This window comes from Scomber scombrus, chromosome 1 (assembly GCF_963691925.1).
Source record: "Scomber scombrus chromosome 1, fScoSco1.1, whole genome shotgun sequence".
Taxonomy (NCBI): Eukaryota; Metazoa; Chordata; class Actinopteri; order Scombriformes; family Scombridae; genus Scomber; species Scomber scombrus.
Genome location: NC_084970.1, coordinates 13,929,139 through 13,952,205, shown reverse-complemented (window position 1 = coordinate 13,952,205; position 23,067 = coordinate 13,929,139). Strand labels below are relative to the sequence as shown.

At 39.2% G+C, this 23,067-nt stretch overlaps 1 protein-coding gene across 3 annotated transcripts in view; it reads right to left on the bottom strand.

Annotated features, from left to right (window-relative positions):
* Window positions 1-23,067, bottom strand: part of tln2a (talin 2a) — a 92,332-nt gene that overhangs the window by 45,023 nt on the left and 24,242 nt on the right. For 2 of the 3 annotated variants that reach the window (XM_062421057.1, XM_062421064.1), the window contains exons 3-11: window positions 22,508-22,601; window positions 8,018-8,189; window positions 6,894-6,991; window positions 5,805-5,934; window positions 5,460-5,612; window positions 4,864-5,006; window positions 1,566-1,693; window positions 1,053-1,116; window positions 825-929 (exon numbers count right to left, since the gene is read on the bottom strand). In XM_062421057.1, coding sequence (XP_062277041.1) covers window positions 825-929; window positions 1,053-1,116; window positions 1,566-1,693; window positions 4,864-5,006; window positions 5,460-5,612; window positions 5,805-5,934; window positions 6,894-6,991; window positions 8,018-8,153 — 957 coding nt within the window. In that variant the 5' untranslated portion in view covers window positions 8,154-8,189; window positions 22,508-22,601. The remainder of the gene's footprint in view (window positions 1-824; window positions 930-1,052; window positions 1,117-1,565; window positions 1,694-4,863; window positions 5,007-5,459; window positions 5,613-5,804; window positions 5,935-6,893; window positions 6,992-8,017; window positions 8,190-22,507; window positions 22,602-23,067) is intronic. The other variant, XM_062421049.1, reaches the window with a different exon arrangement.

Genomic DNA, 23,067 nt, shown 5'->3' with positions numbered 1-23,067 from the left:
AGAGATAGAGATGTATGGTATACAAGGGGGTCCCAGGGGTCTCCTCCTTTGTATGCTTTTGCTTCTATTTCTGTTTCCACATTTGTAGAGAGAAAATGGTTTTGCATATACTCATTTTCATCTAAATAATGCTTGCAAATAGTTACGCTTACCAATAATAAATTGTTTACTCTGAATTCATAATGAAATAATCTCAAAGTGCAGGGTAAAAACCTGATTCATTTAAGAGAAGAAAGATAGAATATTAACACAAAAAGACACAAAAAAAGAGCCAGTAAACATATTTAGCTGAAATGTTGCAAAAAAAGGCTTTAAGGGAGTAGCTTTATTTTCCTGCACAGGTACAAAACTTGCACTCTTGTTTTTTGTAGATTAGTCTCGTACATTTCAAGTATCATTGTTTATTAAAGCTGCATGAAGAATAATGATAGTTTTTGCCGGATATTTGTTAATTTGATTATATTACATAATATTTGTCTTATTTGTAGTATTTTTTTGTAGTGTGCATAAAGGAAATGGCCAGCAGGAGCTCTCTTTGGTTTGGGTGACATGAAAAGCTTTGAAAGTTCAGGTGGACCCCGAACAATTACCCCACCTGCTGGGTATTTTCCTTCAACTCCCTTATCCAGTTAACACCGAGCCCAGAGAGCAGATTTCACACTCAAGAGATAAAAAGGCTCCAACTACATGTGCAACTAATTCCAAAATCTACCTCACCTTTTCTAAAGAATTCAATTTAAACACAAGGAGAGAAGAACTCCAGGCTAGGCTTATCACTTTAAGAGTGGAAGATCTCTTGAATAACATGGTGCAGTGGTACTTACTTTGACCAGGAAGAAAGATACTCCATATGTCCGCAGAGACCTTGCAAGTTTCACATATTTCACTTTTGCTTCAATCTCCGTCATCTCTCCACAGTCTTTGTGATCCTGTCAGTGAAGTCAAACATGCATTCAGCTGTCTGGACATTTGGTGCACAATTGTCAAATTAGTTGAATTAAAAAATGTTTTAAAAATCAAGGTATATTTATCAAGAGAAATCCTGACAGCACCTGGAATACTTTCCTCTCAGCTCCTCGATGCTTTATGTATTCTTTGGGCAGAAACTCCTTCAGGCTAGAAAAAAAATGAAAAGCAGAAAGAGACTGAACTTCATACAAAAAGTAAGAGTTCTTCAATTTTCTGTTATAGCCTTAAAACTCTCGAGAAATATCAATTTCATGTACTGCCAGTGCAGGATTTGTAATATGAACACAAATATTTCTATCAGTATAACCATGGAGGACTGTTTTTGTGTTTTTTCTTATTTCTTTTTCTTTTAGTCAGCATTATTCTGATGAAATGAGTGCTACACTAAATGTCTGGGGAAAAATCTAGTGAAAATTCATTATTTACTTATGATACAAGTTTAAAATGGAGAAACAAAACACATTTTGAAAGTAAAAAGGTCTTGGATGACTCATAGCTTTTATTTCTTTTTTTGTTTTGTTTTCTTGAAAATGCTGCTCTAGTCAGTATGAAATGACACACTGCACCACTGGGAAATGAGTGAGTTAGATGCTTACTCTAAGAATCCAGGTTTGTGTTTGTGCTCTATGTGAGGTCCGAACTGGATCTGGGCCTGAATGCCTCCAAACTCGCAGGCCTTGTCAAATGATACAGGGTGAGAACCGTTCAGGATGTCATCTCGGGCCTGAAAGACAAATGAATCCTTCCATTAGTTATGAAAAGTTAGAAGAATTTAGCTGTTGGCATTTTCTTCTGTGAACTTCTACCAAACGTACTTAGTATGTTTACTCAAATACTGTACTTAAAAACAAACCTGTGCTTTACTTGGCCATTTCCTTTTTATGCTGCTTTATACCCCCACTCCACTGCATTTCAGAGGCACATAACACTTTCTACTCCCCAACATTCAGTTGACTGCTCTGGTTTCTTTTTAGGTAAAGACTTGAAGCAATGGCCCGATCCTTCACTAACTAACTGTATATAAAGTAGTTGAAACTAGCTCCACCTCCAGTAACATGCTGCTTACCTTGATGCTTCAGTATATCTAATGATGTCATACGTAATAATATATCAGTCAGAGAGACCAAACCACTACTTTTTATTGCTGTAAGCTGCTAATACTTATGTACTTAAATGAGTCTTTTTTGTATGCAACACATACAGTCCCCTCCAAAAGTATTGGAACAGTGAGGCCAATTCCTTTATTTTTGCTGTAGACTGAAAACATTTGGGTTTGACATCAAAAGATGAATATGAGACAAGAGATCAACATCTCAGCTTTTATATCCAGGTATTTACATCTAGATCTGATACACAACTTAGAAGATAGCATTATTTGTAACGGAACACCACATTTTTAGATGAGCAAAAGTATTGGAACATGTGAGTGACAAGTGTGTTTTGTTGCCCAGTTGTGTCCTACTACATTGCTTATTCAAACAATAAATAGTGCTGAATGTCTACGCTCAGTTTAATATTTGGGTTTTACCTGTGCAGACTTAGTTAATTATAGTTAGATGTGTAACCAACATGAAAACCAGAGAGCTGTCTATGGGTGAAAAAAAATTGTGCAATTGTGAAGCTGAGAGAAAATGGAAAATCAATCAGAGCCATTGCACAAACATTGGCCATAGCCAGTACAACTATTTGGAATATCCTGAAGAAGAAAGAAACCACTGGTGTACTAAATAACAGACGTCTAACGGGTAGACCAAGGAAAACCGCAGCAGTTGATGACAGAAACATTGTGATAGCTGTAAAGAAAGATCCTAAAACAACTGTTAGTGACATCAGCAACAGCCTCCAGAGGGCAGGAGTGAAGGTATCAGAATCTACTGTTTGCAGAAGACTTCATGAACAAAAGTACAGTGGCTACACCAGAAGATGCAAACCACTCATTAGCAACAAGAATAGGAAGGCCAGGCTGGATTTTGCCAGAAAGTACAGAGACGAGCCTCAAAAATTCTGGGACAACGTTTTATGGACTGATGAGACAAAGATTAACCTTTACAAAAGTGATAGAAAGGCTAAAGTTTGGAGAAAGAAAGGATCTGCTCATGATCCCAAACATACAAGCTCATCTGTGAAACACGGTGGAGGTAATGTCATGGCTTCTGCTTGCATGGCTTCTTCTGGGACGGGCTCATTAATCTTCATTGATGATGTAACACATGATGGCAGCAGCAAAATTAACTCAGAAGTCTACAGAAACATTTTGTCTGCCAATTTAAAGAAAGATGCAACCAAACTGATTGAGAGATCCTTCATCATGGAGCAAGATAATGACCCAAAACACACTACAAAAACATCAAAGGAGTTCATCAGGGGCAAGAAGTGGAAGGTTTTAGACTGGCCAAATCAATCTCCAGACTTAAACCCTATAGAGCATGTATTTTACCTGCTAAAGAGGAGACTTAAGGGAGTAACCCCCCAAAACAAACAACAACCGAAAGAGGCTGTGGTGAAAGCCCGGAAAAGCATCACAAAAGAAGAATGCAAAAGTTTGGTGATGTTAATGGGTCACAGGCTTGATGCAGTTATTGCAAGCAAAGGATTTGCAACTAAATATTAAGTCTTATACATTTTAATCTATTTTAAGTCTTTCTGTTCCAATACTTTTGCTCACCTAAAAATGTGGTGTTCCGTTACAAATAATGCTATCTTCTAAGTTGTGTATCAGATCTAGATGTAAATACCTGGAAATAAAAGCTGAGATGTTGATCTCTTGTCTCATATTCATCTTTTGATGTCAAACCCAAATGTTTTCAGTCTACAGCAAAAATAAAGGAATTGGCCTCACTGTTCCAATACTTTTGGAGGGGACTGTAGTTAAAGATGAAACCAGTGATTTCCAACCTTTTTGGCTTTTGATGTCTTACAAAAAGCAGAATATATAGTTGGGGTCACATTTCAGATGTTTATCAGTTGTTAACAGCTCCACCAAATAGTGATTTTTCCCTATAATTTCATTTCTTTTCAATACATTTTCAAATGATCCAATATTTCAGCAAAAATCAAAGGTTAGAGGAAAAGTCCAAAATCTGAAAACAGATTTGTGTACCAAAACTTTTTTTCTTCTTTCCTCTCCTATTAATCATCTCACAACCCATCAAATGTATCTGGAGGCCCTTTAGAGGGGCCCAATCCTTAGGAAACTAGCCAACTGTAAAAAACATGGTCTCAGACTTTTGGACCCCACTGTACGATAATAATAATAATAATAATAACAACAACAATAATAATAATAATGATAAGAAGACGATGTATCAGTCAGAGACAAAACCACTACTTTTACTCTAATACTTTAACTACATTTTGCAGCTAATACTTTTTTTTTTTACCTGATCATTTTACTTTAATGCAGGGTTATTGTACTGGAGTATTTTTACATTGCTGTATTGGTACATTTAAGTAAAGGATCTGAGTACATCTTCCACTGCTCCTCTTTATACAAAAATGAGACAGCGCTGGTTTGTTACTTAATGAAGATGAACCACACATTTCTCAATTCACAAGCCATCTGTCACTGCACGTATTGGTAGCTGCTTTTCGCCATTAGGAGACTATTGGAAAAAACTGTAGAGTATATCGTCTGCTTTGTCCATTCTCTTGCAGAAGGGGGAGGGGAGACTTCAGCCAAAAGTCTGTATGTTAGAACTGGTTGGAGTGATGAGCTGTCGACTCCACTATACATATCTGATTTGGCTTGAGGCACAAAAATTGCACCACAGTGCTTCTGTTCTTGAGACTGTCAACTTGCTGCTATGAGAGTCAGTTGGTTTTAGTAGACAGCGAATAAAGAGAAGCTTTACAAAATCAAACAGAGGAATTAATATGGCGGATTGAGGGTCAGACCTGTACGTAAAGCAGGTTGAGTTGGACCGGGTCTCGGGAGTCCACGTTCTGGTCCGAGTAGAAGAACTTGCGTCTGAGTAGAAGCGTCTCGTTCTCATCCACGCCCTGCTCTCTGAAGGTTCTGCTGTGGTCCAACCAGTTCACTGACAAGACAAAAAACAGACGCAGGAATCAAATCATACCAGACGCTTCTACAAAAAGCCAAACAAATAGCCTAAAACTTGGTGTTAGATACAAGCTTGTTTTCTAATATGTATGGTTACAGCAAACACAATTCATGATGAGATTCACTGGTGTGTATCAGATGGTCTTTGTGGCTAGAGAATGTTGAGGAGAAATGGAGGAAAGATGGGAAAGGAGAGGGTTAATCTGACAGTGGGTTTCATACGCAGCTGATAATTACACTGTGTGCTGACAGTTTTATTTATGATTAAAGAGCATTACGTTTTTGTGAAGAGGGGAAAATCAAGACACCCAATTAGGGCAGATTCACAGTCCTTCTTTAGTACAAATGCTTTAATGAGAAACAGATGACCACTATCAACTACACCATCAGGTCACATGTAATTCTACTGCGCTCCTTTTCCTGAACTCACAGTCATCGTCTGTGTGTAGTTTGGCTTTCAGCTTCTCCATCTTCCTCTCGTCGCCTAGCAGCGTCCTGTCTTTCCTCAGCGTGCCCATCCCTTCGTCTTTCTTGTCCTCCACTATCTCCTGGATCAGAGAGTATTCCTCATAGTTGGTGATGCCTGTAAATCAAACAGTGAAAAATATTATCTTTTTTTTATTAATTTTTACATGTTTACATCATATTCATTATCACCACATTTAAAAGGACATTTTAACATTTGTGAAAGGTTTTTTTCTGTATATATAAAGAATAAATAACAGTTCTAAAAATGTGAATTTGGCTAACAAAGTGCCCGTTGAGAGTACTGTACCTATTCTACTGCATATAGTCACAAGTAGCTCTCCCACTGTTTTGGAGTCGTCCACCATGATGGTTTTAACAGCCCCATCAAGCATTTTGATTTTCTGGGGCCTCTGCTTCTTCTTGTATTCGAGGATGTCCTGCTCAGGAAAGAAAGAAAGAAAAAAAGAATCAAAAAGAGAGGAATGCAGGAATCAAATTAAAGAGAGATGGAGACAGAGAGAGAATGAAAGTAACCAGTGAGAAAAATGATCAAATGCACACAGGTTCCATAGTGAGAGGGGAGAATATAGGCCAGAAAACCTCATTTAACGGCTGCCTATCACAGCCCGCTGCTCCCTTCCAATCAAAACAATGAGGAGAGATTTGGTTCAGAATAATTGGTCACAGTCATGCCTTCTACCTGGGTTGCCTTTGGTGGATTTCAAGAGGAGAAACCATTTAGAGCTGCAAAACTAAAAACCCACAGATATATGGAGTTGGTGGAGCCTTTGCCAGCAGAGATCAGACACTTTGAAACAAGCTGGAGAAAAAAAAGGTCTTCAGATGGCTGGAGCACATCCTTAAAACTCACTTTCTAGACATCCACTTTAAACCTCTACATTTATTTTTCTTGTTTTTCTTCACCGTTTCTTTTAGTAAGTAGCACTCCTTTGTATGATATGTATGAATTATTGTACACTGTCTTTTTTCTGATTTATTCAAATAGAGCATAACTATCATTATATTATACTTGATCCCATCAATTTGCATACAAGTTGTCAGGTTACTCCTACAATACATGATCTGAATAGATATAGATTAAAATGTTTTTAGGATATGAACCTTAAGTGTGTAAGTATGTGTGTGTGTGTGTGTGTGTGTGTGTGTGTGTGTGTGTGTGTGTGTGTGTGTGTGTGTGTGTGTGTGTGTGTGTGTGTGTGTGTGTGTGTGTGTGTGAGATGGACAACCACACACACACAAACGTTCTAACCTGTACTTGGGTTTGTCCAGGTCAATGTTATTCACACATCTCTATCCAGGGTCTCAGTCACACATAGCTCTCAAGGCAACTGGTGTGAGTGTGTGTGTGCTGGGTATAACAGGTTCATATATTTACCCCATTGCGGAGCATGTAGTAGTCCAAAGTCCTGCCAGACTCGAGCCAGATGCCTTTTCTGGGGTCTTCATCAGATAAAAACAGACCGTAGTCTGAAGCTGCAGCAGTGATAAGAAACATCAACATTTTAGGAGACTATTGTGAGTTATTTCTTATGCCGGTATCAGACTACATGATTTCAACTCAATAATGACCTGACCTCATAGACATGGGGTGCCAAAATATGAAAATAAGTGTCAGGTGCAGTAGTGGTGTGTCAGATGTGTAATATTGGAGGACAATCAAAAATGTTCCCCTCTTCTTGCCTAGTTTGACAACTTTATGACATGTGCTCTTCAGGCACATCTGTATGATGTTGCAATAAGGGGTCATGTGGCAAGTAGTGACAGACAGTATTATAGATCTGGGTTCAACAGGTGGGCTGTCATGTTGCTCAGCCAAGTCACAGCAAGAATTTATAACTCCATGATGTCCTGATCAGAGACACAGTGGCGATCTCAGAAGGAAAAATTATCAATTAGGAATGTAATGCTATTCCTTACAAAACATATTAACCTTATAAGGGGTGAAATGGCTGGGTTTTTTTTATCTTATTTATTTTTTATAAATGCTGTTGTTGATGACAATGTTATTGACAATCATTCTTCTAAATATGTAATATATAAATTATTTAAAAATAGAAAAGTAGGATCAAAGAAGGAAATGGGTTTGTTTAGTTTTTCTCTCTTTTTTTTTTTTTTTTAAAGATTTTCTCTGGCATAGACACCTTTATTTGAAAGTAGAGAGACAGGAAATTACGGGAGAGAGAGGGGGGTGTGACATGCAGAAAGGTCCGCCGGCCGGGAATCGAACCGGGGTCCGCTGCGTACATGGCATGCGCTCTAAACCACTCGACCACCTGCGCGCCCTTTTCTCTCATTTTTATGTGCTTTTCAAACATATATGTTGGAAAAATGATCATAAATATATTCTTGAAAAAAGAAAAACACAAAAGTATTTAGTAGTCTGATTCTGGCATAAGTTTCAAGGGAATCTGAGGAATCATGTCAGTATTTGAATAGTAAAGCTGCACAGAGATTTTACTATTCTTAAATCTTTATAATCAGTTATTTTATCATTCTCACCCTGTCCGGTTTGGGCCTCAGGAACCCTCTCTCTGATAATCCTACAGGCATCATAGATGGCTGTGCAGGGCTCAAACTGCATAGTCTTCACCACATTGCATTGGCGAACGCAGATTTTCAGCGACAACACCACCATCTTGGCGGGCGGCGTGTGTGGAAGCTGCAGCTACACCTGTATAAAGAAAGACAGAGAGGGACAGGTTATGTTTATTGCATGGCATGGCATAGGATCAGGTCTCAAGTTACGCACTTGTGACCAATCAGCATGAAGCCAGCTGCCTTGCAAGGTAAGGCGGTGACACACAGTGATGGACAGATGGTTCATCCAATCACCTGCCAAGTATTTTTTGAAAGTGCCACACACACACACACACACACACACACACACACACACACACACACACACACACACACACACACACACACACACACACACACACACACACACACACACACACACACACACACACACACACACACACACACACACACACACACACACACACACACACACACACACACACACACACACACACACACACACACACACACACACACACACACACACACACACACACACACACAGAAATGAAATCTACTTAATTTTTTTAATTTACATATTACTTCATCAAGAGGGATCTACTAGCTTTCCAAAATGTGCTAGTGTATGCTAGTGCATTTTAAAGTTATTACTCATATTTTATAGTTAGTAACTGAGTATTGCCCATATTATACTGAAATATCAATTCAAATAGTTTATTTACTTTGGAAATAATTAAAGCAGAAGTGTCATTCCAAAAGATCAGTATATGTTCTTTTTCAGTGAAAACAGTACATCATCTCTACTCAATGTCCTGATCACAAATCTTACACATTAACAGTTAATTCAGCTCTCACCAAGAGGCAATTAATTAACACTGAGGTCAAGTGGGACATGTGGCTAAACTAATATTGAGTCAGACAGATAAACACACAACAGCCTTATTGAGGTAAATTCTGTTTTGGGGAGTTTACAGACAACTGGGGCAAGAATGTCCAGTACACTAAAAACTTTAACTTAATTAAAAACGTGTGGAACCTGCGGCTCCCACTCCATAATTATGTTGGAGCAGAGTAAATAAAATCTGTTCATTGTTTGTTGTGTGAACTTAAGAAGACTGGCTGGGATTACGTAAACATCTTGTTGAGGACAAAATGTCTTGTGTTTTTAACAAATGCAGATTAACTTTAAAATTAGAAATATTCATGTAAAGATAATATTCTTTATTATTATAATAGAGCTGCATCAATTAGTTTCTAATGCCAGCTATTTTGATAATGGATTAATGGTTTTTAGTCTGGGAGTTCTGAATCCAGCCTCTCAAATGTGATTATTTTCTGGTTTCTTTAGTCTGACAATAACAGCAAACAATATTTTTGGGTTGTGGACTGTTACTGCAAATCAAGACATTTGAGGATGCCATCTTGGACTTTGGGAAACAGTGATTGACACTTTTTTTAACCATTTTCTGATATTTTATAGACCAAACAAATGATCAATTGATCAAGAAAGTAATGAAAATAATTGGCAGTCGCAGCCCTACCAACCACTGCTGAAAACATTACATTTCTGAAGACCTGGCTCTATTTTCCTCCTGTAGTGACAAAGAAAATCATGATGAGCCCAAACTAACATCATCATCTTCACATACACAGATGCAGCAAAGCAATTTCCAGCTTATTATCCCCTCAAGATAAAGTCACCATGGGTCCAGCTCTGTTAAACTAACAGCATGCCCCATATTCTCTCACTGCCTATAAAATCTACAGTTACACCACACAAATACCCTGAACGACAGATTCAACAGAACATCCACTACAACTACAGTTTACTAACATAAATGTAAACTTGTATTTTAGATATATTACAGAAATCTATCATTTATCAAAGACATCATGGGAGGCAACGCTGCTGTGATTCACAAAGATTAAATGCAGGAAGAAGAAGAGGAAAGCCGTGACCTTCCTAACAGAGCACCTCCTGTCCGGGAGCCTTGGCAGCACAGGGCTCCTCTGTGCCCAGGGTCAGAGGTGAGAGGTCAGTCCGGGCCACGGCTGAAGTGCACAGGCAGCAACCCCCACCCTCCCCACCCCCGATCTTTCACGCTGGCTTCTGACCCTGACTCATACACAGAGAATCTGATTCCTATGTGAAATATGTTCACACGCAGGGGTGAAGGTGTTTGTCTGGCACACAACTTTGACACTCTGCTGCAGTATCCTGAACCCAACCGAGGTAATACTACAACTAAACCTTGTTTAAAAGATGTATGACAAGCATTTAGCATTTATTTGTACTATAAAATACACAAATTAACAAACCAAATAAAGTTTATGCAGCATTCCATCATCACCTCCTCTTTCAATTTCATTTTCAATAGAATGAAATTTGATCTTGTTTTCGGATTAATAGCTGCCTTCAATGATGCACCACTTCTTAGCGCAGCCTGTAAATGAGTGGCAGTTATCGCTTTGGGCTCTGTCTGAGTCAGTCAAGCACCTCCACAAACCTGCTGTTGATGGTGGTTGGACCAAAGCCAAGAACTTTTCCGACAACTGGCTCACAAAGACAAAGTACAATATAATCACACACGCTGTCATAGCCTGACAGAACGGCATCCTAAAACCCATATAACCTGCAATTCTCCTCATTTGCCAGCATGAAGAGGTCTCTCCTAAAAAGGTGGGACCATGAGAGACAAAACTCTCAGTGGTGTCCTTAAAAGACCAAGTCCAAGATCTAATTCAGTGAATGAAAGCAACAAAAGCGACTTTGTGTAAACGCTGACGGGACTGATGGTGATTTACAAGAACATGGACACATTTTTGGAATAGTACAAATTCTGTATCGTTATATGAAGCCTCAGAGTCAGAGTTATCTTTATGTCCTCATCCTTCCTCGGTATGATTAGATCACAGACTGGAGCCTCGGATATATGTTTTTGTTTTTTTTTTACCTTTGGGTGGTATTTTTTCACCCCCACAAATACACCATGCAGAACCAAAGGAAGAATACAGTGCAGTTCCTCTTTTAGAGCATAATCGCTGCAGTATCAGCCTCTACAAGCCTGAAGAATGGTCAGGCACACAGCAGGAAGAAGTAAAGAGATAAGAGGGAGCGATGAGGACAGGGCATAATAAACTAATAATATGTTGATGTGGTTATTAGTGGACTCACCAGCTGGCTCAGCTGCAATACAGAGTGGGAACTAGATGGCTCATTTATAGCACTGAAATCTGCACCTCTGGATTTTTAAAGTATTTTAATGGATCATCATGTTTTAATATCACTATTGGTTTTAATTACAGTTTATCATGACAGTCCTAAACATAAACAACCTTTTTTTTGGCAAATCTGCCCCCCCTCCTACAGGGGCGGTTTCTACACACCGACTGTAGTGTATGTGATACCGGTATATAAGCCTGTTATCGGGTATCAAACTGTCATCTGATCTGATGTGTGCTGAAAGGAGGTGAGAATCAAGTGATCAGCTGTCCTGATGCTGATCCTGAGTCAAAGTGTATGCTGATAATACGTGCAGGTAGAATAGCGACTATCAAGATCATGTGCAATTCCTGTCACTGCTCTATCAAAAAACGTCAATTTCTCTCTAGAATTACTAAGTCAGTAACTGTTTTCAAAAAGTCATTTTGGTCTCAGTCGCTTAATTCAGGTCCTCTTATAAGAGTGCTGGTGGTCAGTTTGGAAATGATTGCTCATTTAATAAGATTTCAGGACTTATAGTAGCTTAGCTGTCAATCAGTACTCACAAGGCAGACATCAGTGATTGACAGTTTGCTCACCTGCTGCTCTCCCTGTCTCTGGGAGTCACTGAGTTGGACTATAGTCGCAATATTTCTGTAAGTTTAATGTTACTCAATTATGATACCAGTCCAGTTGGAATAAAATCCTCTTTAGCCTTAGCAGAAATATGGAAATTGGTGTGTCAGACACTGTGGTTTAATTTATCCTTCCTTAAACCATGTTGAGCCCTGATGTGAATCCCCTGAATTATAATATGTTTAAAAAGGTGCAGTGTGCAAAATTAAGTGGCATCTAGCAGACTTGGCCAAAATTGAATACACTATACATAAATATGTTTTAATTAGCGTAAAATCAACTGTTGTTTTTCCTGTTACCTTAGAATGAGCCCTTTATATCTATATAGGGAGCAGTTCCTCTTCCACATAGTCTGCCATGCTGCACCGCCATGTTTCTACAGTAGCCCAGAAGGGACAAACCAAACACTGACTCCAGAGAGGACCTTTTGCACTTTTCTGTGAGTTTTGCAGACACCATAGGTTCACCTACACACTTGGAAGGGGAGGGGAAGGGGAAGGGTATCCAGTACCCCTTCAGCACTAGATGCCACTAAATCCTACACACTGGTCCTTTAACTTCACATAAACGGAATGATTAAATGCATAAACAAACAACTGAAAATAATGTTTTCAACTTGTTTAACATCAAACTTGTTAACTGATTAAGAATAAATCATTCATAACAAATAATGAGCTACATGGTTAGCTGGACACTCATAAATCACCTTTTAAAAAAAACTAATGATGGTAAATCTCTCCTTCAGAAGCTGAATTACCACTAAAGTCATACATTTTCCCTTCCCTGCGATGAGAAAGGATTTGCTGAGATCAAATGTGATTGTGCAGGCCCCAAAACACTTGAGTACAACCAACTCATTAGGTTGCTACCAAATCCAGTGTGGGAATGTGACTCCACTGTGCAGCAGTGACAAAACCCCCACAGTAATCATGTATGGTCCTAATGCAATTCAAGACACAGCTCTGTCTGTGTGGAAAAAATAACCCTGATCTTTTTGTGCAACAGAGTGTAAAATGTGTCAAAGGAATGACATTATGAGTGCTACATATATTTCATTAAGGAGGATATTGTCTACAGTATTTAAAAGTACTGGTGGTGTTATTACCAGTGCAGTACCATCTATAGCAGGGATTCCCACAGGATGGGGTCTCAGGATAAATCTGATGTGTTACACAATTATGGACTAGATAGCATAGAAAAAAAAAATCAGGATCAGGAAATGATGTTCATTTATTATATATTTCAATAACCTTCGGTCTACTGGGTAATCATTTCTTTCACACCTTTAGAAATGACTGAAATTAAACAGTCTGAAAAGTGAATGTCACTCTTTGGTTGAACATGTTGTCAAAAGCACATATGGCTTTATTTTAAGGCAAAAACAAAGGTTGGGAACCATTGCTCTGCAACAATAACACAGGCATGATAAATCACTGTGTGATAGTTTTTAAATAGTTGTTTCTGAAAAGAATACAACACAAACTAAATTTGTGAAAAGTTTTGCCTGAATGACATATTGTTATATAGCCATACTCAAATCTTAATTAAAAAGTAAAAATGTGGAAAGGAGAAAATTCATTAAATCCAATAACTCAAAATATATAAAGTTGGTTCCATTATCCAAATTATGGATTTGGCATTTTACAATGAATAAAATAGCTTGAACAGCCATTTCAGGTCAATAAAGACTAATCAGTATAATTTTGGAATCAACTGATCGTACACAGCAAGGAGCAAATAAAACCAGCAGAAATACTACATGAGAATAGTTGGCTGATGAATCATACAGTTGCAACTTGAGAGCAGAGATGCCCTCCACACCAATGAGAGGAGTCTGCAGTCATTTGAAACTGATGCAATTTTTACTCCTGAAATTGCTCTAAAATACTCTAAAATTAGAAATGACACAATAAGTAGACACTTGAAGCAGACAGAGAGGACCAGCTGGCCTCACAGTGTGTTGCATGGGGAAAAAAACAACACACACAAACACAGACAGAGTACATACAAATCCATAATCATTAATACACTGTACACTCCCACACTGTAATACATAAGCACAAAGCATCCCTCCCCCTACTGACTTTAAACCTAACTGCACCAGTTACACCTACACTCCTTTGATCTACTGCAGGCTCGCATAACAAAGAATATTCAACAGTGCTGCTCTGCTGTGAGCAACATTTTCATGTAGTTTACACCACTGACAGCAGTCATGCAGGGCAGTTGTATTCTGAGCAGACTGGCCTTTTAAATTATTAGTTTTAGTTCAATAATTAATTTATTCATAATAATTAAGAAGAGATTACAGTACCTGCTGACCAGGACCTATGAAATGTTTAAAGATGCTTCATCCTATAATAAAACATTTGGATTGCTACACAAAGTTAGGAGTCACTAATTATGTTATGCTGGAAACAATATACTGCTCGACAAGTCTTTATCAATGGATTGAGTTATGTCATGATCAATGTTTGTCACATGGTGACTACTGAAACAGTAAGCTCCATCTGCTGATGAAAACCATGCGATATAGTTGAAGTGTGAGGAAAAACCAGTTAGTCATTAGTGTATTTTAATTGTGGGATTTCAAAGTGGAGACTGAGCAGCAAAGTTCCAAAATTCTTCACAAATTTGTGCTTAATTTAAAAAAAAAAAAAAAATCATTTAATCCCTTACTGTCATTAAAAAACAATCAGGAACATTATAAGTAAGTGTTTCAGAGGACAAAAACCCAGTGAACCCAGAAAGCCAGCAATATGTTTCACTGCCATATAAGTAGAGCTAGCAAATGGCATTCAAGTAGCCGAGACATGGAGGTGGCTTTTGCCCTCGTATCAGATTCACTGCACAAAAAAAGCACACACCGAACATTGACTTCTACCTGCTGCCAAAGACGCTCTGACAGTGAGACTGCTGTGTAAGTTGATACAGGACTATTCTTCAACAACAGAGCAGCCCGGAGCACAAGTGAAGGGAGCCAATGAAGCAAGTCACTGAACTTATATTGATATGACATGATATGATGGTACTTTTTTATTGTTGAGACAAACTTTAAAATACAGCAAACAGGAAGTAATTGAACTCTATATGAAATCCTACTAAGAAGTCATTGAATCTTCAATTCAGTACTCAAATAGTTCACAGTATACTACAGTGTTAAATATGGCGTCAGTTCTGTCATTCCCAGTTGGATGTATGTATACTGTGCATGGGCAGAGTGTGCACACTAGACTGAGCCAGCTAGCTTTTGTTAGCTCTCTGCTCGAATGCATCAAATTCTTATAGTGAAACAAAGTCATTTCATGGGCGTTGTATGACACTCAAAACAATGTAGCCACCATTTTACAGCCATAACATTAGCGACAGAGTGGGCTACAGCAGAGCCTATGGCGTAAGCGCATGTCAACAGTGTTTTTGTAGTTACTCTCACTGCCAGAAGGGGGGAACAAAAATCTCAGTTTTTGAATCAGTAACTTTGACACAGATGGATACATCACACCAGAGAAGGACAGAGTGAGAGGAAAGCAGGTTACATTTGTGAGCACAGAAGCCAAATTTGATTTCATTTGGAGAAAACCGCCGGCCTTAGAGTCAGACAAAAGCTCATGAGATAAAAAGGAAAATGAGACCAAGCACTGGAACATGTAGCTATTGTTCAATAGATCAATGAGGCAGAGCGGTGCCTGCTGGGAATGCCCAGGCCCTATTACAGTAACATGGCCTCTAATCCAATAATAGAACGGCCCACAAGTCAAACAGGCCAATCCTAGAGGAGTTCTGGACCAGAGAACATATTCAATATTTGGCCTGAGCATGTCGGCAGACTAGTTTCAACATCAGGGCCAAAATGGGCTAGCAGGGGCATGGTAATTAGTCCATCTGCTTTCTTTGGTTTACCCTTGAGCAGCATTTCTGTGTTTAATTTAGCGACTAGTTGCCTTCAAAGAAAAAACACTGTTTTCTAATTTGCAGTTAAAAGAATATTGTTCCTGGCTTTAGGTGATGCCACTTAACCTTGGAAAGGAAAAGACGGCACATGTTGACACTGAGCACTATAAAGCCTTATCGTATGACAGCGGCTTTCACTCTGACACCACACATGGCCCCCAGGAGATGCACAGAGGACGAGGCCTGCTGGAAACTCAATCCTGCTGTTTTCAAAATGAACCAGAGTGAAGAGAAACTCCTTTTCAAATGCTTTATTGCTTTATTAAATGTTAAAACCAAAACTAAGATGCAACGTTTAAATTAGACATGTCTGTTACTAAAAGCTGTGGAATACAAAAAACTAAATATTTTCCTCTGGGGTGCTACTGTGACACAAGCTTTCTTAACGTTATTCCTGACTAACAAGTGCACAGGGAGGGGGCTAATTTGCTCCAGGAGCATGTCGCATATTATGATCCATGTATTTTATATGCACTGCCTCTGAATAACAATTAAGCTGTGCAATGCGCCATTTTACCAGACTTCATTGTTATCATCCTGAGTGGGTCTAGTTGAGATATTATGAGGGAAATCTGTTTGTTAGGACCTGGTTGCAACAGCATTTATGACGGCAAAATTTCACAACTGATTACATTCATTTAAACAGAATCATTACAGTGGTGATGAAAGAGCTCTTTTGGCCATGTTGACCTTTTTCTGTACAAACCTGTGTTGTTCTTATACTGAAAAAAAAGTGCATCTGTCTTGGCTGCTTTAGTTTTACAGTGTGTAAAACTACTGAGTTACGTTTCTTATCTTATCACCACTCACAGAGTCATAATAACTTTCACCTGACAGCTTTATGGCCTCTTCTATTGTTTCTTTATTGGCCTTTCAAGTATTTCAGTGTGTTTTCTCAACTGCACACCCTCCCACATACACACAGGGTTGGAAGTCTTCATTGTTCTGTGCTGAATTAGTTTCCAACTGTTTACCTATTCAATGCATTTTTTTAATATACTTCCAGCTGTGAATGGACCAGTGTTCATCATCCCTGCTGTCATATCCATGCAAAGGCAGCGCAAACAGGACATTTGAAACTTGCTCTGACTAGTCTTCAGGCAGAAATGGAACTGATCTAAAGCATACAGTCTTAGTCACACACGAGTGAGCCGGCACAGTTCAGAATGAGGTCATGATCCAGCAGGCTGAATGGAGGCAGCGGTGGCCAGTAGGTTAAAAGAGTACACTTGTGACTCCAGAGCCACTGGAAAATGCAGGGCGAGGAAATTCACACGAGCATCAATTACAGTTCAGTTTAATTATTTTGTTAAAATGGTTTCTTTGTGTCAATGAAGCCTCAAGAGGCCATTTGTGGAACTGCAGTTTTTGGCACTTCCAGCGCCAGCATTGGCTTTATTTTTCAGCCCCGGAGGTTGCCGCTTGTTAATTACTCTTCACTGTGGCACAGTTATCACCAGACAAACACGTACACACAGACATGAGAGTAAAAACACAAGCACACCTCTACTTGCAAAGGAGGCTAGGAAGCTGAGAAATAAAGCCTAATTATCCACCTGGTTGGTGGTGGGGTCAGGTGACAGACTGCATACCTCCCCAGTGACAGAAACAGCACGTCTGTTGTCTGCCTGTGTGTTTTTGCATGTGCACATTTGTGTGTGTGTGTGTGTGCGTGTGTGTCTGTGTGTGTCTGTGAGCAAGCGAGCCTGGCAAACGGCTGAGGCAGACAGGTGATGCGTCTCTGTCGGCAGCAGCACCAGCACAGGTGTTGAGTTTCATGGAGAGGAGAGACTTCCAACACTGCCTCTAATCTAACACACAGCTTGTTGCTAATGCTTCATTCAACGTCATTTAAAATACATTCACATTCGATTTGGCCTCTCAACAAGAAGAGAGAATTAATTTGATATTTGAAGCCTAACTGCGGTCACCCCCCATCCTTTTAGCACATGTAAATTTGTCAGAGATACCAACTTTTATGGGTACTTGAGAAGAGGGGGTGTACATGACACGACCCATTTATGAGCCACCAATAAGTTAATCTTCTATCACAATTTTCATTCACTCTTACATTTCAGTCATTTTTCTACTTGAGGACATGTTCAAACACAAGTTGCCATGGTTACAGAGGCTGCTTGCGTCCTGACTCAGATCTGATCTGTTTTACAGGAAATGAAATGAGAAAACACAAGAGTTGAGCTGGCATGTGCAGTCTGATATGTGGATCAAAGCTGCTGCTATCAGATCTATAAAACTGACAAATTTCATTATGAAAAAGTTGCGTTATTCAATGTTTACTTGAGACATTTGTCCTGATCAGTGTGAAAAGCCTCTGAGGCTGTATTCAGAACATAACAGGACACTAAAACATCCCACTAAAAGTAGACAAAAACATTTTCAGTTAGGTTTTTAGCTCCTAAAGCCGATGTGGAAGCAGATTTCAATGTCTGTTACACAGACTGACATGCGGCTGTGAAGTCCATTATGAAACCTTTTCTCAGGTCGCCATACCTAACTTAATTAAGAAACTGAGAATGCATACATTCATTACTAAATCAATTCCTTAATTGTTATTAGAGAAGGACCTCCACACTTTCATAACTGGCAGGGTATTAATCAACCTGCTCTCGTGTATGAAAAAAAAAGACATACAAGGAAGTCATTCAAACTCCAAAACACACTATGAAGAGCAACACACAAAACATGACAAATAGTTGTTTAACAGATTTTTAAAAATGAGAGCTTAAGGGAAAAGTTACATCTCTGGCTCCTTACCTCTGTACAGCTGGCCGATCACAGCGTCAAGTAAGTGTGAATGTCAGATTGAAGGTTTTGGAAAGTTACAAAAATAAATCGGATGTAGTCGCCAGAAAAAAGTGGAGTGGGGTTACAGAAGCTGTTCAACCAATTGACCAGCACTTCTGTGTAAAAGTATACAGGCACTTAAGCAGTAAGGCAGAACTCTTAATCAAAGTTAATGCGAAAAAAAATCCATAAAGAAATTCACAGGTATTAACAGCATTGCCAAAATCCATTTTTTTGTTCCAAAATGACTCTTACTTGCTGCATCTGGCCATGATAGAGGATCAAAACATCACACGTCCACTTTTCAAGGACATCATGAAAAAGAGCTCTGTGTGTGGCACCAAAAAATATACACAGTGTATCAACTGAGACATATTTTCCAAGTGCAAACCTGCAGTCAGCTCCAAGTGGTTCATCATCCACACACATCAACACTTTTGTCACAACAGCATTCCAACATCAACAAAAAGATTGAAAAAAAGAGACCATAGTGGATGAAAACAACTGGTAAAGAGCCGAGTTGGGCCCGCTTTCATAAAATACATAAAACAAAGTAGATTAACTTCTGCCTTTGATGCATTAAATGTTTCAGTCTCTGCTGTTGCATCTTCACTGCCTCTCAGGAATCTCCAGGGCTCCATCATGCAGGAACAGCGCTCTGCTCTTCTCTGTCACGTGTTGTTCTTAAGTGCTGATAATGTGGAATGTGCGACCTATTAAAGTAACAAGTTGTGCTGTAATATATCCACGTCAAGTCTGTTCTACCTCGATGCTTTGGACCTGCAAGATGCTGACATGAGTGCACTGTGGAGCTATAGCTGCAGCAACGCATTACAGATTAATTGTAAGCCCGTCTTATTCATTTTGTGATCCTGTTTTTCCTTGCAATTCTGTGTCACATCCCATATTAGGTATTATAGATAATTTCATTAGTCAGTTGTTTGTAAAGCACTTTGTCTTAGATGAATACTCTGATACAGAACTCACATGACAACACCACTATGTTGCATTGTACCAAAACTGACTACATGTGCATCCTTCAATGAATTCCCATACAGTGCCCCCCCCCATTCCAAAAAAACCCCCCAAAACTATGATTTGACTCTAACCCAAGATCTGCAATTTTTGTTATGAAGAATGGGTTATGGGTGAAGTTATTAAAAGGACTAATCCTCCAAAAGTGTGTATGACAACAACAAAAATAAATTAATGGACCTACTCAAACAGTCCTCCAGCTTATCCAGTATGCATTTCAGTGCCTTTGGGACTGAAACGGTAGAAATATGCATCCCAGCAAGCATGATCTCTGGTCAGAAACTGTGGCATTTTTGGTCATCTGTACTCATGTCACATAAACACTCCTAAGCCCTAAAGTTGCATGGGCAAATCATAAGGAGATGGGGAATCAATAAAACCTGCCATGTACTAAAGGTCTACATAATCTCTATGCTTTGGTCTGCTTTTAATGGTTATTATGGGGTTTGTGCTTCTTATGGGACACTCTGCTTTAGTTAAAGGCCGGGGATAATTCTTGCTGTCAGGCCGACATTTAGTCTGAGCCGTTTCCTCAGTAATATTCCACTGGTCTCTGCAGTGTGAGGATACCTTTGATCTGAATACTGTATGTGTGAATCATATTTGCTATGAAATCTATATCATTTTATTGCAATTTTATAATGAGGGCACTGGTTGGACAGTGCTGCTGCTACATAAAAGTATCCACATTCTTGCATGACTACGGGTTAAAAGGGACAAAAAAGGGAAATGTGGTATAATCAATATCAGGAAAATATCAGGCAATTATTAAGAACTAGATATACGTTTATGATTGCCCACGGCTTTTCAGAGGCTTGTACGTGTATAAGGCTGAAAGGGGTTAAAAGTATTGAACAGCATCACATGTATAACAGCCGCTCTGCCTTCTATACAAAAATATCAGGGCCAGTAAACAGATCTGAAGGGGAGACCCATGAAAGCCGCCTACATATGAATGCCAAGGAGGCCAAAAGTTTTCCGGACACCAGGGCCTGTCCTATTTGGCAGTGATGCAGTTTGGGATTACACAACGCTCCCGATGGCACAGCCACTCTGCCTGGAAAAACAGGTGATTCACTACATTGGGTGCCGGCCAACTGCTGTGGCGACAGCCTCGGTCACCCCACCAGGAGCCATGATCACTGCTTAACAGTAAAATGTCTGACAGCAGAAGGAATGCGGTGAGAGCGTGGACGAGTCAGTGTAAGATGTGGTCAGGAGCCAGTCATCTTCCAGGCTTAGAAAGACAGACTCAGACCACTCATCTTAAAATAAGTGAACAGCAAGCTGACAAACTGAATGATTAGCCACATTGCAGCCCTGAGGTGTGCATTTCAGCTCCAGCTAGAGCATGCACTAAATGGTTTACCAGGTGAAGCAGAATTAAATAACTGTTTCTCATGATTAATTGGGAAAGCTGCACATACTTAAAGTGATACAATATCTAACTGAGGAAACACGTTCTTTATGCTTGGAAAATAGCTTAAGAGTGTGACCATCTCATTAACACGAGACATTTTAGTCAGCGTCTTGGACTCATGATGGTGACAATGGATTAAACAATGGTGGCGCACCATCATTTTACCTCTAAAAATGGAAAAAATGGCACTGATTGTATATTCTTGAGCAACATATTTTTAGTTGCTCTGGTGACTTCCACAACATCTGGTCAGAGTCAAATGTGACCACTGCCATTACAATCACCCTGGTGAATCGGTGTTAGCCATGACTGCAAAGTACAGGACACAGAGCATCATAATGCACAACAAACAGACATTGGTATAACTGGCATTAAAATACCAATACAGACCCACAGATGTTCCATCCAAAGATAATTGAAATCTGATTTTATGTTCTGTCTTAAATGTCATTTATGTCAATAGTCAAGGTTACAGAATGCTATCATGAAACATATGAATTTGCAATGATCTGTTACACTGATCACAATCCATCTGCAACAATCTGAGTTTGAAACTGGTTGCAGTTCAGAGGAATACAACTTTGTGAAGAACATCTAAACATGTGATTCAGGCTGGAAATGGACTCTTTTAGTCATCTTCAGCACAGACATTTCTCTCTTTAAAAACACATGGTTGAATTGTTCAGTTCACTTAAATTTTACAACTGAGAAAGTAGCTGACAGTACACCACCACAAAGAAAACAAAATCTAATCACCACTCAAGGCTATGCCATGTGGAAAAGTAAGGATCTTTAAAATGTAATAAACCTACTCTCATAGTAATTAGAGTCGCCATGACTAGGAAAACAAAGACGTGCCAGTTCCAATTAAATGTTTTATTCCTCTTGGCGGAGGAAGTTAACCTAAAATCATTCCTCCAACAAAAAAAGTATTGTTAATAAATAACAAAATTAGATTTGCAGATGTCCAATCAAATAGCAGCACTTGTACTCATTTATTAACAGAAAAAAAATGTGTTTTGCTACAACATATGTAGTGACGTCACATAAAAAGCAGTTGATTACTATAAACAGAACGTCATGATTTACTTTCAGTGTTTTGTCCCGCCACCGTTTCATAAACTCAGCCCACACTTGACTAATCAACCGTGAGCAAACAGCTGAGATTTGTCAACAGACTGGACAGTGAACAGCTGGCTGAGGCTGCAGTGACACTGGTTGAGGACAGCCATCACAGATACAGGAACCCATCAAAATGTGTGTACAAGACAACAACAAAAACATACTTTCTCCCCCGATAATCCCATATGCGGAATTTAAATACAATGTTTAGAAATCCTTAAAGCACCCAAACCACACATCAAACACCAACGTTGTCAGAGTTAAGGGTGTTTCTAACCTTGAACTTTGTATGAAAACAGGCAGAATTTGGATTCACAGCACGACACTGATTTGTTTTCTGTCCTGTGCCTGTCAGACCTCCTGCAGCAGTACTAAACGCAGTCAGAGACAAAAGGAAAAAGGAGCACATGAAAGGAAAAAGGAGCACATGTCAGCAGTTAAACTTTGTCAGACGAGCCAAAGGATCATTTGCAATCTCAAACTTCCAAAAAACTATTTAATGTGTAGTTTTATTGTACTTATTAATGCGCCTCAGATTAGGTTCAGATCTGGCTGCTCATTGAAGCATGGCATGAGACAAATCCACATTAGAGCTCATTAATTGTTGGAAACTAAAACACACAGCGACCATAACCTCATTTGTAGAGTTGAGTATGATTACAGTGAGTGGCTGGGCACCAGATGCTGCCAGTTAATTGCCCTCTGCAAGCAGCTCGTTGACTCTGCTTGAAAATGTACATTATTACATATGCTGGCATGCAGTGATGCATAACATGCAGGCAGGCATCCTTTTGACTTCTAATAATAAAAGTGATGCGAATAAGCACCAATTAGCAA